At 47.5% G+C, this 19,462-nt stretch overlaps 1 protein-coding gene across 4 annotated transcripts in view; it reads right to left on the reverse strand.

Annotated features, from left to right (window-relative positions):
• Evi5 (ecotropic viral integration site 5) overlaps nt 1–6,112 on the reverse strand; it is a 151,589-nt gene extending 145,477 nt beyond the window's left edge. For 2 of the 4 annotated variants that reach the window (XM_055611561.1, XM_055611558.1), the window contains exon 1: nt 6,052–6,109. In XM_055611561.1, coding sequence (XP_055467536.1) covers nt 6,052–6,096 — 45 coding nt within the window. In that variant the 5' untranslated portion in view covers nt 6,097–6,109. Of the gene's footprint in view, nt 1–6,051 lie in introns of all 4 variants that reach the window. The other 2 variants (XM_055611559.1, XM_055611562.1) reach the window with 2 other exon arrangements.
• Between the last annotated feature and the right edge of the window lie 13,350 nt (nt 6,113–19,462).

A 19,462-nucleotide genomic window follows, 5' to 3' on the forward strand; every position in this document is an offset into this window, starting at 1 on the left:
CGTCCCCCGCGCGCCGCCCTGCTCGGGACCTCGGAGCCGGCCGCTCGCCGCCCCGCCCGCGCCTCAGGCGAAGCCCGCGCCGCGCTCGCCCGCTCGCCCGCTCCGGCCGGGCCGCCTCAGGAACGCCCAGGGCGCAGGCGCGGCGAGGGCCTCACTGCGCCCCGGCGGCCTCTACGGCATAATGGGTTCGAGCAGGTTCGGGCCCCGGCCGGGTTGGCGGAGCCGGAGCACGCACAGGCCGAAGGGATTGGCCGGGGCGGAGCGGAGGCGGGGAGGCCGCGCGGGGCCCTCCGCCCCCTCCCGGGCGCCCAGCCGTCCTCCCCCGTCCCGGGGTCCTCCCGCTGCAGGCCGCTGGCTTCCCCGGTCGCCTTCAGCGGTCAGGGCGGCTGAACACACACACACACACCCACACACACACACACACACACACACACACACACACACCCCCACACACACACCCTCGGAGCCCGGGCGAGCATCCGGCGCCAGCGTAGGGGTCTCCTCGGCGCCCACACGGGCGGCTGCGGGGCCTGGGGCGCGCAGAGTGGACGCGCAGGGCTCTGCTAAGTCCCGCAGAGGCCGGGAGGGTCAGCGAAGAAATTCTCAGAAGGAAATTACTTAGTCCGGGACGAAAACAGCCTATCTCAGGAGAAGCAGGCGAGAAATAACAAAGGCAATATACATCGGTTTTGTAATACGCTTAGAAGGGACCAAAATGATAGTAATTATCATACAGGCAGAAGAGCTCCGAAATTGTTTACCAACCTGCTGCCCTGGTTTTTAAATCTATATAAGACCTATGCAGAAAACGTCCCGCCAGCATAAGCACCTAAGAGTATTTTCAACAAGATCAGGAAGGAAAAAATGGGAAGTAAAACCATGTCCTCCGCCCAGCTAAAACCTTTGAAAATTTCAAAACAGTCCAAGGCAATTTTTTGCACAACTTTAGGTCGTGTTATTAAATTCAATTTAACAACAGCATTGTAGCTGGGAGTGGTGGTTCAAGCCTTTAACCCCAGCACTTGGGAGGAAGGGGCAGTCGGATCTCTGAGTTCAAAGCCAGGCGGGTCGACAGAGTCCAGGACAGCCAGGGCAACACGGGAGACACAAATAACCCTGTCTCAGAAAGCACAACAAAAACTCCATTTTAATTTAATGCATCTTTCATAGCAAGAAACATTTTTATAGTCTACCTCTCCAGTTTATTTGCAAATCTTGTTGATTTTATCTGCTAATGTTTCCTTGAATCTGGTCCCATCACCAACCACCTTAGTCAGAATTACTCTCACTTGCAGGTAGAGTGGAAGGTCAGTGGCCTAACCCTCGCATGTAGTCACATCCTACCCTTTTCCACATCTCTCACCACAAGAAGAATGTTTGTTCAAACACTGTACCATGTGACCTTGTCCAAGTCTGATCCGGTGTTCCATTCTCTTAGAAAGAAAAAAAAAAAAAAAGCCCTAAAGCAAACCCTCCAGGGCCAGCCACCTTGACCCCTTCTCTGTCTCTCCTCTGAGCTCAGCCCACATTCCAGCCTGCTCCTCCTCCAGCCACGCTGACCTCTTTGACCGGTTTCCTCGCTCCCAAGAGTTTTTGCAAACTTGTGTCCCTGGTAAGCCCTTCTGGCCTCACTTCTTGCCGAGGCCTTAGTCCCTGGGTCTGAGTTGTGCCTCTTCCTACATTAGCCCTGGCAGTCACCTTCCAGAACACTGCAATCACAGGACTCTGAGAATCTGATTCTCCCACTAACGTCTGGCTCCATAAGGCGCGGAGCTTGGTTTTACTTGATTCTGTCATATTTTCATGTGTGTTCAATGAATTTGAGAGTCATAGGTACCAGACTTGAATAAGACACGGCTCAAACGTTACTGACCTCACAGGTAAATGTCACACTTCGACGTCTGGAGTCAGAACCTAGAAAAACCCTAGTTATTATAAAAACAAATTTTTAATTCTCCCAGCTGAGGTGTTCCATGGGTAATGTTTAAAACCATGTTCAAACCTCCCAGTTAAGAAGGATAGAGGCCACAAGGAGAGCAACAGAACAAGATAATTTGAACACAGGGAACTTCCCAGAGACTCATACTCCAACCAAGGACTACTCATAGAGATAACCTAGAACCCCTGCACAGATGTAGTACATGACAGTTCAGTGTCCAAGTGGGATACAAAGTAATGGGAAGAGGGACTGTCTCTGACATGAACTGATTGGCCTGCTCTTTGATCACTTCCCCCCTGATGGGGGAGCAGCCTTACCAGGCCACAGAAGATGACAATGCAGCCACTCCTGTTGAGATCTGATAGACTAAGATCAGTAGGAAGGAAAAGAGGACCTCCCCTATCAGTGGACTTGGGGAGGGGCATGCATGAAGAAGGGGGAGAGAGGGTGGGATCTGGAGGGGAGGAGGGAGGGTTATGGGGAGACACAAAGTGAATAAAGTATAATTAATAAAAAATAAAAAAAGGATAGAAGGATAGCCATGCATGCCCACGAAACTATTAACGGGTTATTTCAAAAGTGGAAGGCAACTAAGAATGAAGAGTTTTCAGAGCTAGGAGGACAACTTTTTTTACAAATACCCAAAGGCTTAAAATAGTACTTTTCCACTTTAAAGTGTGTGAGTGGATCATCAATTAGAAAATCAATGACAACAGTGTGTATAGTATATGATTCTGTGTATGCAGATTTCCGGAAAAGGCAAAACTGGATATAGTGAAAGCAGTGGGGACAGGGACAGAGGACTGCTTATTGTCCTCAGCATGTAACATTGTAATCATGCTGAAATAGTGAGCACAAAACAATAGTCATGAGGAGGCCGTTAGCTCTGACCCTCTAGCACTATCCTGGCTTCTGCCTTTCTTTGCCCAGACTTTGTCGGTGTCTTTGCTAATTCCAGCGCTCACACATGCTCGGGCACTTTCATAAGTGATGTTCCACAGTGTGAATTCTCCTCTTGACACATCTCTGCTCCTGCCACTTGGTGCTCTCACTCGAGTCTAGTTTGTTCCCTCAGATGGAGGAGACAGAGGGGGTGGACAGCAGCACAGAGGCCATTTTAATTGCAGTCAGTGCAGCTAGCAATTCGGAATTCTCTGTTCTGCATACTAACCCTTAGCACGGATCTAGTAAGGAAACTCTCAACCCTAACCCTGCCAAAGGTTAAGTCACAGAAAACCATGACTCCGACTGCCGAAGGTGTTCAAGCCAGCCACGTGAGCCCACTGGTCACCAAAAGAAAACAAAGGAGGCATTCTTCAGAGAGGCCAAGTCACCCAGATAGAGGCAGACGTCATCAGCCACCTTCACCCCGAGCAGCTGGAGTTCTAACTTACTTAAGCAAGTGGACACTCCTTCCTGTCCTAGGACCACGCTGGCTCCTCTGGGGGGCCACAGCTTCACCTTCTCAGCCACACTCACTCACTCCAGGGTCAGTCACAGTACCTGGGCGCCCACAGACAGAGCCGTCTGTCAGGGCTACACCGGTGGCACTATCCCAGGAGGAACAGGAGGGTGCTCTGCCGAGAGACCCATATAACGGTTAAAACTTCTTGTTTTGGAAAAAGTGAAGGCTCGCGCTGGAACAGTTACAGCACACCTCCTCAGGCTCTTTCCTTACACAACAGGAGTCTAAGATACAGCACCACAGCTGGCCTCTCCGCTCACTGGGTTCTCAGTGGCTCCGGCCTCCCCACATTCCCGTCCCCATGTGCGCTCTGTCAGCGAGTGCGGCCTGAGAAAGGAACGGAACACCGCTTCCCAGCGCGCACTCCTATGTACACCTCTCCGCTCTTGGGCGAAGGGGGGACCAGACCCCTGTGACTATACAGATGAGCTTGTGGCTCCAGTTTAGATGGTTCTTTTCTTTTTTCTTGCTTTTCTTTTTTCTTTTTTTTGCATGTGTCTGTCTGTATGGTCTTTGGGCATGTTCACACGTAAGTGTGCGTGTGTGTGCAAGCATGTGGAGGCCTGAGGCTGATTACTGGGAGACCTTTCCAATCACCTCTTCCTGATCAACTGAGGCAATGTCTCTTAGTTGAACCCAAGCTCTCTGGTGCACCTTGCTTCCAGTGTGGGCCTTCTGAATTAGAGTGAGCTGCCCAGCCACTCATGTCTAAGGATTTGCATATCACTCTTCACAGTTGCGGGTTAAGAGCATTGCTTGTGGAACGACAGCCCCAGCACCTCCTTAATTCTCTCTTTAAACACCATTGACCCAAATAACAGCTTTTGAAATTATAGCGTCAAAGTGGGACATCAATCCCATGCCGGTTTTCTGCACCACCTGATACAAGGAGCCTGTTTCTTTCTTGCCTCTCTTAACTATCTGTTTTAAAGCAAGATAAAAGTTGATGCAACTAGAAATAATCATTTCACTCAAACTATCCAGTTTTCTGGGAACTACTAACTTCCGTGCTCCATACAGCAAATGACTATTGGCTGTGATCTCAAACTTTAAGTGTGCTTGGCAAAAGTATGTTTAACCTCCTTACACCCCAATCTTCTCACCCATAAAATAGTAATATCTGCTTAAGCACTGAACTAATAATTAAGTGGAGCATATTGCAAGGCATATAAACACTCAGTGGGTGATAGTTTCTGCAGTTGCTGTTTTCAAAGTCACAGAGCACCAGAGCAAATACTAAAAAGACTCTGAAGAAGGAAAAACATCCTGGCTCTACCACCTGCTACTTGTTTGGATGCTCATCTCGGTTCTGTTTCTTCAGCAGCCCGCTGAGGCCAAGAACGCAGCCAGAGAGATGGTTCAGCGGATAAAAGCACTAAGCACACAAGCCCAACAGCCTGCATGCAGTCTCTGGGACCACGTAGAAAGATGGAAGCAGTGGCAGGCGCATGTAATCCTTCACTGCTGCTCGGGGCCAGGTAACCACCCAAGGCTCACCCACCAGCCAGCCTGTACCCTCCCCAACAGGCGGAAGCTGAGAACAGAGCCGACCCCTGGCCCCCACACGTGCACTGTGGCACTCATGTGCTTGCATGTGGACACGCATAAACACACTGTACACAAACTAAGAGACCAGAAAAGTAAAAAGTTAAGTCCCCAGAGACTGACGTGTTAGAGATATGCTTCTACTTCACATGAAATGGTGTGTATCAGTAAAGCCAGGGACAAAATGTATTCAGTGTGAGTTATCTCTTTCCTAGGCAGCTCAGTGGCACACTCCTGTGATCCCAGCACTCGGGGAGGCAGAGGCAGGCGGATCTCTGTGAGTCCGAGGCCAGCCTGTCTACAGAGTGAGTTACAGGACCACCAGGGCTACATGGAGAAAAGCGAAGATAACCTTGATGAGCTCTCCTCCAGCCTCGGCTTCCCGGACAGACACCACCATGTCTCTCACAGTAAAATCAGCTTTGCTGTTTTCATGGCCTGTATTCCTAACCACAAGGAGCAACTACGGAAAGAAAGAGCTGTCAACATTGCCACCAACTAGAATTTGTGAACAAATATTAAGGTAATCATATTTCTTGGCTAAGCTTTATCTCCATGTGAGAAACTAGAAGCCTAAACAGACAAAGTAGGCTTGTTTGTTAAATAAATAAAAAGTACACAGTAGCCAATAACAGCAGGGAAAGAAACTACTAAAGAACAAAAGCTAATTATTGAAACACCTCTCTTGCTAGGCATGGTGGTACATGCCTGTGATCCCAGCACTCTAGGAGGCAGAGGCAGGTGGATCTCGAGTTCCAGGCCAGCCTGGTCTACAAAGTGGGTCCAGGACAGCCAGGGGAACCCTGTCTGGAAAAATCCAAAAGAGAAAAAGAAAGAAAGAAACACCTCTTGAAGGTGTGGAATTAATTAAAGCTACCCCTTTACATAACTCTTGGTTGCTCACGTGGATGGCCACAGTACATGAGATAATATACTTAAAATAAGACTGAAGACATATTCACAAACTGCTTCTGTGCCTTTAACAATTAAGCAAAGTACACGAATCCTAATTCATTACTGAAATTCCCTGCTGCAATAACTGCATTTTATAAGCACTAAAGTAAAAAAAAAACCAAACAAACCGCAGTTTTTAGGCAGGTACCTGTCTCCTGTTAGGGTTCCTGAAGGCAGTCATGTTGGCAACCATGATGAGCAAGAAGGCTGGGGATTTGAATTGAATTTACAGCTGACTCATAGGGAGTGTTTACACTCATGCTGCCCTGGGACTCCACCCCTTTAACACCCTTTCAGCCCCAGCCTGCATGCTGTTAGGGATAACTGTAAGGGAAGCTGGGACCGCTGGGCACTAGTGCTCAGGACCCAGCCATGCTAAGAGAGGTTGGCTTCTCTTCCCTCTTCCTTCTTCCCTCTTCCCTCTGCCCCTCCCCCTCTCCCTCCCTCCCACCTTTTTAGACTTGTGTCAGAATGATCTTGCCTGAGGCGCCCGTTTTGAGGCGTTGGCTAGAGGCTTCTCTAATTTGATGCTCTCAGCTTGGACTTCAGTCTCAGACAAAAATCACTAACTTTGTATCTGTGTGTGTGTGTGTGTCTGTCTGTCTGTCTGTCTCTGCGTGCATGTCTGTCTTTGTTTCTCTGTCTCTGACTCTCGCTCTTATCCCACCCTACCCACTGCACACCCCCGCACATCCTAATGGCTACTGAGGCACTGAGACACTGTCAGTCCAGCCTTCGCTGTGAGGTGGAGCCAGCCAGAGGACCTTGTGGGGCAGTCCCAAATAGGAAGCTCCATTTTCTTGTAGGAGATCTAATGTGTAAATGACCACCTTTTCAGCTCTGTAGCATTACAAGCACTCATACAAAATGACCATTATTAGACCCACTTAAAAGGTGTGACATGCCGGGCATGGTAGTACACACCTGTGATCCCAGCACACTGGGAGGCAGAGGCAGGTGGATCTCTGTGAGTTTGAGGCCGGCCTGGTCTACAAAGCGAGTCTAGGACAGCCAAGGCTACACAGAGAAACCTTGTCTACAAAAAAAAAAAAAGAGGTTGTAATAGAGTGATAAATGGCTCGTGGGGTAAGAGCACTGGCTTCGGGGCTGGAGAGATGGCTCAGTGGTTGAGAGCACTGGCTGCTCTTCTAGAGGACCCGGGTTCAATTCCCAGCACCCACATGGCAGCTCAAACTGTCCACAACTTCTGTTCCAGGGGATCTAACACCCTCATACAGATATATGCAGTCGAAACACCAATGAACATAAAATAAAAATAAGTAAATTATAAAAAAGAGCTTTCAGAGGACCCAGGTTCAAATCCCAGCAACATGGCAACTCACAGCTTTCTGTAACTTCAGTCCAGGGAACCTGTACTCTCTTCTGGCCTCCTCTGGAGCAAGCATGCATACTATGCCAGACATACATGCAGACAAATCACTCATACACATAAAATAAGTCATTTTAAGTTGAGAAAACTGTGGCTGACCCATAGTCACAACTGACAATTACCTAAAAGAAAATGTAAAATGCAAGTTTAGGTCTGGACCTTGAGACCTAAACTTTGGAGTTATAAAAATGTAGTGCCTGTGTTCACACTCTGAATTAAGAAATTAGAATGTGATGTTAGAGACAAATATAAGGGGCTGGCAAGATGGCTCCGTGGTTAAAAGCGCTTACTGTTCTTACATAGGACCCAAGTTCAATTCTCAACACGCACGTGGTACATGGTGCCGTATAACCACCTGGTAAGCCCAGTTTTTTAATGATTTATTTGATTTTATGTGCATTAGTGTGAAGGTGTGAACGCCCTTGGAATTGGTGTTACAGATAGTTTTGAGCTGCCATGTGGATGCTGGGAACTGAAGCCGGAACCTTTGGAGGAGCGGACAGTGCTCTTAACCACCGGGCCATCTCCAGCCCCTGTTAAGCCCAGGGACTCTGATGCTCTCTTCTAGCCTCCACAGGCTCCTGCCCTGACATACTAGACACACCTGGGCAAAACACTCGTCTCATACAAATAATAAAGGAAGAAATCTTTTTAAAGACAACTGTGAAAAATAAATGGGTGACAGCGTATGTTCCCTAGTGCGGAGATGTAACGTGGGAGGAAAGACAGGAGGGCACCTCACCGTCGGAGAGCGTTGGACGGTTTCTGTCTGTCTACATCCGTGGACTTGCCACAGATGTGCTTGCCCCGCACAGAGCCATAGCTCCTTGACCGGGCCGGCTGGGAGAGTCCTGCCTTGAGCGGAAGCAAACCACAGCTAGAAAAGCAAAGTCCTCTCATTAGGAATCGCTAAGGATGTGAGCCAACAGGCCCCAGGTCTTCTCCAAGAAGCAAAGTGAGAGGAAAAAACGAGGGTTCCTGGTTCCAGAAAGTTCCAGTTCTGACTTTCCTAAGCTTCAGTTGCTTTTCTCTTTGTACATTTCCAGGTTCCCAACAACCTCTGAATGGCTCATTAACCCATTTTTTTAAAAAAAGGTTTATTTATAGCTGCGTGTGGTGGCACACCCCTGTGATCCAAGCACTCACAGAGGCAGAGGCAGGCGGATCGCTGTGAGTTCAAAGCCAGCCTGGTCTGCAAAGCCAGTCCAAGATAACCAAGGCTCCACAGAGAAACCCTGTCTTGAAAAAAAAAAAAAGATTTATTTCTTTAAGCACTCCATCTACATGTGTGCCTTCTGACAGAAGACAGCATCAGAGAGGGCACCAGATCCCATCACAGATGGTTGTGAGCCACTATGTGGTTGCTGGGAATTGAACTCAGGGCCTCTAGACAATCAGCCAAGGCTCTTAACTGCTGAACTATCTCTGTAGCCCTACCAATCCTTTTTATTTATTTATTGTGTTTTAGCTTTTTTGAGACAGGGTTTGTCTGGCTCTCTGCTGATGGTTCAGAGGTAAATGCTATTCTGGGAAAGCCTGGCTTTCCTGGAACTCATTGTAGACTAGGCTGGCCTTGAACTCACAGAGATCCACCTGCCTCTCTCTGCCTCTTGAGTGCTGAGATTAAAGGTGTGCACCACCACTTTCAGGCTTGCTTTATTTATTTATTTATTTATTTATTTATTTATTTATTTATTTATTTATTTATAGACAGGGTTTCTCCGTGTAGCCCTGGCTGACCTGGACTGGCTTTGTAGACCAGGCTGGGGATCACACCCAGGGTGTCCTACATGCTAGGCAAGCACTCTATGAGATAAGCTCCCTCCCAGCCCCTGTCAGATGCTTTGCATAATCACACTAGGTGCTCTTCTGACTCTGGGGCGTGGGGCAGCTGTCCTGTGGACCAGCCTGCCATGAGCTTGCCGCCTGTCACTCACATCTGTGTGTGTCTCCAGCGGGGAGCAGGACCCAACCTGTGACGCTGCCACTGCGCTGCTCCTCCTGTTCTTTCAGGTGGCCTCCTGTAACCTGCCCTGTGAGAAAAGAACCCAGGGGCACCCACCAACATTCACCACCAGGCCTGCACGATGGCTCAGCCTGATGACACGTCCTCTCAAGATCCCCCCGTGGAAGGAGGACGCTCACTCCCTTACGCGCACGCCACAGCATATGTGCCTTCATGAACAAACGACAAACACTTTTTTTTAAGTAATTTATTTAATTCTAATTTGTGTACATTAGTGTGAAGGTGTCAGATTTCTTAAAATTGGCATTACAGACAGACAGTTGTGAGCTGCCATGTGGGTGCTGGGAATTGAACCCGGGTCCTTTGGAAGAACAGACAGTGCTCTTAACCTCTGAGCCATCTCTCCAGCCCGACAAACACTTTTTTTTTAAAAATCAGAATCAGGGCTGGAAAGATGACCGCACAGTCCGGAGCACTTGTTTTTCTTGCAGAGAATCTAGCTCAGTTCTCCTACACCCACGTGATGGCTCACAACGAAGAACAACTCCCGCTCCAAGAGATCCTGCTCTCCCCTTTGACTTCCTCAGCACACATACGTGCAATGCGCAGACAAGTGTGAAAGCAAAACACTCAGACACCACATGAAGTACACAAATCTGAGAACAAGTAAGAACCAACCGGGCAGCGGTGTCCTGACCCACTGTGGAAGCCAGACCATTTGACCCAGCCATGCCTTCAGGGGCTCCAGTCCCGGCCACACACTGACTGCAGAAGAAGGGATCCCAAAGCTGATGCCGAGTTCCCAACACTACAAATCTTAAAGGAAAACAAGCTTCCTGTTGTTTTAATAGACTAAATGTCAGGGTGACCTGTTACCATGAATAACAAGAACTGTTCCATAGGAGAGCAACAGAGCTAGTTTAACCCTTGCTTTGATGAAGCTGAAGTTCTAGCGGGAGAAGAGACAACAAACAAACACCTAAGTTAAAAACAGTTAGCAAACTTAATACATGCAGAAGAATGAGGGTGGACCATTTATTACCTTATACTATTTGCAAAAATTAACACAAGATGGTTAAAGGCTTAAAATTAAAAGCCAAAATTATAGGACTTTTATAAGAAAATGTAGGATTTGGATATAAATTATCCTCCAAACCAGTTCATGGGTTAAAGGCACGGGGAACCAGATCCCTGAGAGGTGCCGTTCACTTCAGCTCTGTCCTCCCAAGAGCCCCGGATACTGTGGGATGAAGCCATGAAAGGAAACAAGCCTACTTTAAACTCACTTAGATATTTGTAAAGATACCTAGTTTTCAAAAGTGCCAAACAGAAAACATGGGAGGAGAAAACTGGAAAATGATCTGTCAAATATTATGTGCAAAACAAGCTTACTTACTTAATGTTCACATCTTAATGGCCTTGTCCTGCCATGCCGCATGTGTGGCGCTCAGAGGGAAATCTGTAGGCAACAAAGCCAGGACACTATCAAGAGAACAAAAATGCAACCCATGGAAAGGAATAAAACATTTTCAGGTCATATGTTTGATAAGAAATACTTAGAATATATAAATAATTCCCCAAACCCAATCACAAACACAAAAACAAGCGACTTAATCTAAAGACAGCAAATTATTTTTATTTTTAAATTACATTTATGTATTTTTTGTGCGGATGTGCGTGGAAGAACACACATCCACAGTGCACAAGTGGAGGTCAGAGGAAAACTTCCAGGAGCTGGTTATCCCTTCCACCATGAGGGACCCAGAGAATATCCTCAGATCATCAGGCTTTGATGCATTCATCCTCCGACAAAGGATTTGAACACACTGAGTATAGTAGCAGACACCTTTAATCCTAGCACTCGTGGGGAGGTAGAGGCAGGCAGATCTGGTTAATTCCAGGACAGCCAGGAATACATGGATACATAAAGAGACCTTGTCTCAGGAAAAAAAAAAAAAATGGGGCTCACAGAAATTGAATCACCAACCAAAGTGCATGCGTGGACTGGGCCTAGGCTCCCCGCACATATGTAGCAGACGTGCAGCTTGGTTTTCATGCGGGACCACCAGCAACTGCAGCGGGATCCTCTCCGACTCTGATGCCTGCCTTTGGATCCCGTTTCCCTGGCTGGGCTGCTGGGTCTGGCCTCAGAGGAAGAGGATGGCCTAGTCCTGCAGCCGCTTGATATGCCAGGACGGGTTGGCACCCATGGGGGACGTCCCCCTTCCCTGAGGAGAAGGAGAGGGGAGAATTCAGAAGGGAGTGTGAGGGGGGAGGGGGCAGCAATCAGGATGTATAGTGAATACATAAATTAATGGAGAATTTATATTAAAAAGATTTGAACACATTTCTTCAAGGAAGATATACAACAAGCATATGAAAATATTTATATTATTAGGGAAACAAAAATACTGCTTTCCACCTATTGAGATAGCTGTCTGAAGAAAGAACAATTACAAGGCAGTGAAGACTGCACAGCAAATAAAGGCCCTTGATGCCAAATCTGAGGACCTGAGTTCAATCCCTGCCACATGGTAGAAGAGGAGAGCTGACTCCCTCAAACGACCCTCTGCCCTCCACACGTGCACTGTGGCATAACCACACACACACACACACACACACACACACACACACACACAAGATACAAGACATCCATATAATGGAATGTTACTAAGTCTTTAAAATAAGTGAAGCTCTGATACACACTATAGCCTTACATTAAGGGTAACAAAGCAATGATAAGAGAAACACTGCGCCGGACATGGTGGCGCACGCCTGTAATCCCAGCACTCAGGGAGGCAGAGGCAGGGGGATCTTTGTGAGTTTGAGGCCAGCCTGGTCTACAAAGTGAGTCCAGCACAGCCAGGACCTCACAAGACCCCACAAGACCACAGCCCTGTCTCAGAAAGAGACAGAGAGAGAGAGAGAGAGAGAGAGAGAGAGAGAGAGAGAAAGTGACTGGCTCTTGCAGCATATAAACAGAAGAAACCGAGCTACAGACTGCACATAAGCTGGGCGAGACTCCTTCATCCCTCCAGTGAAGCAGCCATTGAGCCATTGAGAGCTGGCACCAACCAGGGATAACCAGGCTGCTTGCTTGAACAAAGCGTCAGTGGGTTTTACTGTTCTCATGGGAGAGAGCAGTTCTGTGTACAAGCACCCTGGCTTATTCTGGTGCTACCAGCTAACTAAGCTCATCTGGGAAATTACAGCTCGCACTGTCACCTTGCAGCAGCAGCCTGCTCTCGTGCTGAGCTGAAACGGGCAGAAGAGGAGAAGCACACATCCGTCCCAGCAGGCCAAGTTAACCCTGGATTATCATTCTAGGCAGAACATTTCTCAGCTGGTAACCTTTTAGTTTATATACATAACTGGGAATAATCAGCTCAGAGTCTGAGGCAAAGAGAGCTAGATAGCATACAAACACAAAGATGGCATCCGAATGTGGTGGAGCACACCTGTAATCCCAGCATTTCAGACATGACAGCAGGAGGGTCAGGGGCTCAAGGTCAGCTTGGGCTACACAAGACAACAAAAACAGAAACAGGCTGAGCCTTAAACCCTCTATAGCTGTGACCAGATATCTTTAGGTTCTAAGAAAGATCCAATATTTTAAGCAGAAACAACCTTCAAGTTTGGGTGAAGTAACACAGAGAGTGGGCACCAGAGATGGATCCTCGGTGGCCTAACCCCAGTGAAGCCAGCGGGAAACTGCTCAGCTGCCCACCTTCCGAACTCTGTGATCTTTCTAAGATTTACTCACACAGGTGAGCGCTTTGCCTGCGTGTGTGTCTGTGCGCCGTGTGCTTCTCTGGTGAAGCTTAGGAGTCGCTTCTCCAAGAACTAGAATTCTGGAGGCCATCTTTCTTATCTGCCATGTGTATGATGCCAGGAACTCAACCCAGCTCCTCTGCAACAGCAGCGAGTGCCCTTAACCACTGAGCCATCTCTCCAGCTCCTCAGATTTGTGATCTTTAAGTTAACTAAGAGCCAGTGAGGCTAGGCGGCTTATGTACGTTTGGTTTAGTTTTCTGGTAACGAGTTTTCCTTCCTTTTGTTTGCTATTTGGGGAGCCCTCTTCACTCTTCTAGCCTTAGCTGGCTTTGGTCATGAGGGACCCTCAGTAAACATTCTGACCTCGTGACTTGATCTGTGTTGTAGAACAAGCTCAGCAAAGCAGGCAGAGGAAAAACACACTGGGCTTTTAATTGGTAACAGGTTAAGCTTGCCTTTGTCCCTTGATTCAGAAGGACAAAGACCGTATCTCACTTACTCAGGCACCTAGAGTAGTGGAGTCAGGAAGTAGATTGAAGATGCTAGCGTGTGGAAGAGGGGGTGAGGAGCTACTGCTTCTCCATGTGGTTTCAGGTTGGGGTGGCAATGGGAAGGATTATAAGTAGGTGGTAGTAAGAGTTACACAAAACAACGAATGAGCTCGGTGCCACTGAGTTACAGCTCGAGATGGTTAAAATGGTAAACTTCAGATTATGTAAATTTTCCCACTGCAAAAAAAAGGCAATCATGATGTAGCTAAGTGATAGAGCACTTGCCTAACATACATGAGGCCCTGGGTGGGCGGCAGAAAAAGGCAGACAGGCAGAGATGGCTGAGCTGTTAGTGTACTCCCGGCTCTTACAGAGGATCCAGGTTTGGTTTCCAGAACCCACACCAGGCAGCTCAAGCTTCCTGCAACTGCAGTTCCCGAAGATCCGGCCTCCTCATCTGGCCTCTAAGGGCACACACACACACACACACACACACACACACAGCACACACACACAGCACACACACAGCATATACACACACACAGCATACACACACACACATACATACACACACTCATACACACATACACACACACAGCATACACACACACAGCATATACACATACAGCATACACACACACAGCATACACAGACACACATACACAGCATACACACACAGCATACACATAGTCATGTGAATCTTTTTTTTTTTTTTAAGAAGGAAAGGAAGAAAAGAGAAGGGGGAGGGAGGGAACAAAACACTTCCTGGGATTTTAGATCAACAAAGAAAAGAGCAAATGGAATGCTGGTCTTAGTTGGACTTGGTTGAAATAATATTTAAACATGTAAGATTTGTCCATGTATATACTTATGCATACATATGGAGAGAGGGCTGATTATACACACAGAGACACACACACAGAGACACAGTAAAGAACAGTACAGGCAGAGAGAACAGCACAAAGGCTTTGAAGCACAAACGTACTTGATGTATTCAAGGAACACCAAGGAGACAAGCGCTTGGTGCGGATGGACTGAGCAGTCTTAAAAAGTCAATACACAAAGTTAGAGAGAAAGCAGAATCAGATGATACAGACCCTACAGGCTGTGTTAGTTAGGGCTCTGGCTTTTCTTCTAAGCAGAGAGACCTGATTGCTTAAAGGTTAAAAGCATAAACTAGCTGCTTGGCAGGGACCTGACTCCAGAGGCAAGCACGGAAACCTGGAGGCCAGCGGCAAGCCCCCTAGAGCTGGTGACTTGGTGCCAGTGCCGAGAAATCACCAAGTATCAGCAGAACTTGAGCCACCAAGCTTTTCCTTCTGACGGGCTAGTGGATAAAGGGAAGGAGAGGCTGTGGCCTGGACGCAGGTGATATGTGTCATCTGCAGTGTAGACCGATGTTCAGGTGGTCAGAGAAATTTTTGCCCACCCTTTAGATCTAGGCCTTTCAGGGCATTTGTCTCCTGCTGCACAGGGGAACTGCAAACAAGACTGAAATGCCCCTAATCAATGATAATACCTTCAAGAAAATTAGAGGAGGAAGCCAGGCACAGTGGTGCCCATTTGTAGAGCCAGCTGTTCCGGAGCTAAAGCTGGAGGATTGCCTGAGCCCAGGAGTTTGATAGCAGCCTGAGCAGCATAGTAAGACTTTATCTCAAGAGCGACACAACGGCCGGAGCTGGGGGTGGGTGGCAGTGTAGTGTGCTTGCTCAGCACGCACAAGCCTTTGACAAAAACAAAAAGTGCCAGGCCGTTTGTGTGCGCACATGTGTGTTAAGTACACAGAACACGGACCTAGAATGTCAGAAAAAGAGCGGCATCTCAAGAATGACTGTAAGGTGCCTGGAGTCTCTATCAGCACAGTTTATGTGTTTCTTGTCTTCTCCATCAGAGCTTCTGGACTCTCCCCGTGCATTCCGCACTCAATGACTCCTGTAAACACAGACCTCCCAGGACGCTGACCTCACGCACACGTGGATGACTCAGCCTGAGTCCCGTGCTGATGTTGTCTGTACCTCATAGAATTATACTTTTGTGTATGGAACATTTCCTCGGAAAAGTTGTGTTTGCTCTAATATGCTGTGTTGTTTCTCCAAAGGATCTTAGTGAATATGTATGTATTTTAGTTCTTCTCATATGTCCTAGTAACTGAAGGAAAAGGCATACATTATTGCTGGAATTTAACAAATGGATTCTCCAAAGGATTTATGAAGACGATTATTAGTGTGAGCACTGGCGGCTGCTGAAATGGTTCAGCAGGTAGAGATGCCACTAAGAGTGCTGACTGTGTCCAATCCTTGGTAACCATACAGAGGAAAGAGCAAACCAACTCCCATACACATGTGCCAGGAACACACACAGGCACACCCATACACACATACACACATACATACATACATACATACATAAAATGTAAGCCTTGAAGATCTTCAAAATTAGACTATCATCAACTTTGATGATTCCAGGAAAGATGTGCTCCCATAATTAAAATTTCTAACAGAAAGCCGGGTGTACAAGCCCAGCAATCCCTAATTAAGAAAAATGCCCTACAGCCAGATCTCAGGGAGGCATATTCCCAGCTGAGGTGCCCTCTTTTGATAACTCTAGCCCGTGTCAAGCTGACACAGATGTAGCTGCGACCCGGGGCAGGGGCGTAGACCCAGCCCAGGGCTGCACACGTGCTACGGAAGAGCCCACCCGAGGACTTGGGACTTGTACTCTCTGCTTGTACTATTTGTCATATGTAGAAACCCAGGGACCCGCTTTCTTCCCTCATGTCCTAGTTCCCACTCAAGTCTTAGATCAGCAACAGATCAGTGGGAGCCAGAGACAGTCCAGCAGACGTGGGGCCTGTGCAGAGAGTTTCCAGGAAGAACGTCCCTTTGGGCCAGGCAGGAGGAAAACATCTTGCTCCAGCCTTGAACTTTACAAAGCCATACACAGAAAGAAATATAACGTATGGTTACAAAACAAAAGCAACACACTGTCATGCCACCCCATTACTGACTGCATCGGGGACCAGAGACTCCAGGCATTTACCTTGAGTTGACACTTCTAGGCCCCAGGAAAATGCTAATGCAAATTTCTTGTGCTGTGCCCTCAAAACAGAAGGCAATTGTGTCTGAAGGTCATGAAGACTTTGGTTTCTGATGTTCTTGACATTTGAAAAACTGCTTTTGTTTGCAGCAGAACTTGAGAAATAATTTTTTAACCAAGAGAAAAATTATGAAATTCTTTCTTGCAATGTGAATGCAAAAGATTCTTTTTTAGATTTTTGTTTTGCGTGGTTGTTTGAATGTGCGCCTCATGCGCGCATGACCACCGTAGTCCTCCAGAGAAGAGTGTTGGATCCCCTGGAACTGGAGTTAGTTTTGAGCTGCCACGTGGGTGCTGGGAATCTGACCAGTAAATGAACGCTCTTGACTGTTGGACCATTTTTCCATCCCCAGAAAAGATTCTTAAATAACAAAGTGTCACCTCTAAGCAGCACAACATACTTTTGCTGGTTTGTTTCTTAAGTTCTGGTCCTAGCCCAGAATGGTATTAAATTTCCCACGTAGCAGAGACCTGCTTGATTCACCTCCTGATTCGCTGCCTCCACTGTCCAGTTCTAGAGTTAGAGACTTGTGCTGTAATGATTAGTTTGTTACTGGCAATGGAACCTAGGTGCTGAAAATTCTCTCTTCTGAAAAGGCTGGCTTGCTATTTATTTGATCACCTCTTTAATGCCTTGGTACTTAGCTTCAGCTTAAATGTGGCGTATTTGTCTGATGATATAAGAGGGTATTGGGCCCCTGACATTATGCTTGTGCTATGCTTGCAGACAGGAGCCTAGTACAATGGTCCTCTGAGAGACTCCACCAAGCAGCAGTTAGAAACAGATGCAGGGACCACACAGCCAGACATTGGGTGGAGCTCGGGAAATCTTGTGGAAGAGTGGGAGGGAGGATAGAGGGATCTGGAGGGGACAAGAACTCCACAAGAAGATCAACAGAGTCAACTAACCTAGGCCCGTGGGGCTCACAGAGACTGAAGCACCAACCAAAGAGCATGCAGGGGCTGGACCTAGACTCTCTACACATATGTAACCGATGGGCAGCTTGGTCTTCATGTGGGTCCCCTAGCAGGTGGAGTGGGGCTTTCTCAGACATGGATTCTGTTGCCTGCCATTGGATCACTTTCTGCTAGCTGGGCTCCCTTCCCTGGCCTCAGTGGAAGAGGATGCCCTTAGTCCTGATAGGCCTTGTGTTTGTACAGGGGTAGATGGCGGGAGAGTGGGACGGGAAAGTGAGGAGGAGGGGGCTGTGACCAGGAAGTAAAGGGAATAAAGAAAATTTTTAAAAAAGAGGGTATTGGGTGTCTTCCTCTGTTGCTCTCTACCTTATTCTTCTGAGGCAGAATCGCTCACTAAACATGAACCTGGAACGAGGTATGCAGGCATGCCTGTGCCGCAGCCCCGCGAGGGACGGAGACAAGAAGATAACTGGCATTTGCTGGGTGCCACCCAGGCTTTCCTCAAAGAAGAAGGGAGCCACATCTCCAGCCCTGACATCCATTCCTGATGTGGCTTCCAATTCCTGATTCCAGAAGCATTCGATGTGTTAAAATAGCTCGAGTTGATTTAGACTTGACATGAGATTTTCTAGAAAAGCAAAGCACAATACAAGGCTGGGGAGATGCTCAGTCACTAAGAGCATTTGCTACTTAACTGTTAGATAAGAACCCGGGCACTGTCTGAGGCATGTGCAGCCTCAGCACCGTTGGGGGCGGAGACAAGATAACTGGCATTTGCTGGGTGTCAGCCCAGCCAAAAAGTTGTTTCAAGTTAAGTAAGAGACTCTACCTCAAAAGATAAAGTAGAGAGTGACAGGGGAGACAGTCGATACCCTCTTATGGTCTCTGTGAGTACCCGCCCACGCGCGCGCGCACACATGCCACGTTCGGGCTTTAGCTTGTGCACACTGATGTGCGTGCACACAGCAAGGCAATAAAAGTGTCGAATAAAGAGCAAATCAGTCTTTTCAGAAAAATGAATTTTGAGTTAATGTTATCTACTCATTGTATTATTGTAGTATTGCTTGCTCTGAATTACGTTAAAACAAGTGTTCAAATCCCAAACAGATCTGAATTTTTATTTATTTATTATGTATAGTGTTCTGCCTGCATATATGCATTCACACCAGAAGAGGGCACCAGATCTCACTCTAGATGGTTGTGAGCCACCGTATGTTTTTGGGGAATTGAACTCAGGACCTCTAAGAAGAGCAGACGGTGCTCTTAACCTCTGAGCCATCTCTCAAGCACCAGATCTGAGCTTTAAAAGGAATTACATTTAGTTGGGCATGGTAATGCACACGCGTGAGCTCAGGACTCAGCAGAGGCAGGTGGATCACTGCACACGTATGAAGCCAGCCTGAGCTACTTACTGAACACCTGTCTCAACTCAGGGGCAGGGCTCGGGCTGCTCAGCAGACAAACACGTTTGCCATCCTAACCCTGGCGACTTGAATTTAATCAGCAGAGCCCTGTGGAAGGAGATGACTGAGGCTCGCAAGCTGTCTTCTGCCTCCCACACGCTTGCTGTGGTACACATGGCCCACCCAACAAAACAAATAAGTGAAGAAAAAGAAGAAAGGGGAGAGCGGTACATAGGGACTAAGTGCTGTGGGCGTATATATGCAGGTACACACCACACCACCTATATAACACATATGTTGTATCATGTATAATATATTGTGTGTAATATATCATACACCACCATCCATGAAAAAGTCAATGTGATTACTATGGTTTAAGTATATTTGCTTTTCAGAATAAAATTAGGTACAGTAAAACTGAAGGACTCTGTAAACCAGCGGTTTGCAACGTGTGGGGCGCCAGACAGCCCTCTCCCAGGGGTCACACTCACACATCAGATATTTACATTACATTTCATAAC

The sequence above is a fragment of the Psammomys obesus genome, unplaced genomic scaffold (genome assembly GCF_907164565.1).
Source record: "Psammomys obesus unplaced genomic scaffold, mPsaObe1.curated_primary_1811, whole genome shotgun sequence".
Lineage (NCBI taxonomy): Eukaryota > Metazoa > Chordata > Mammalia > Rodentia > Muridae > Psammomys > Psammomys obesus.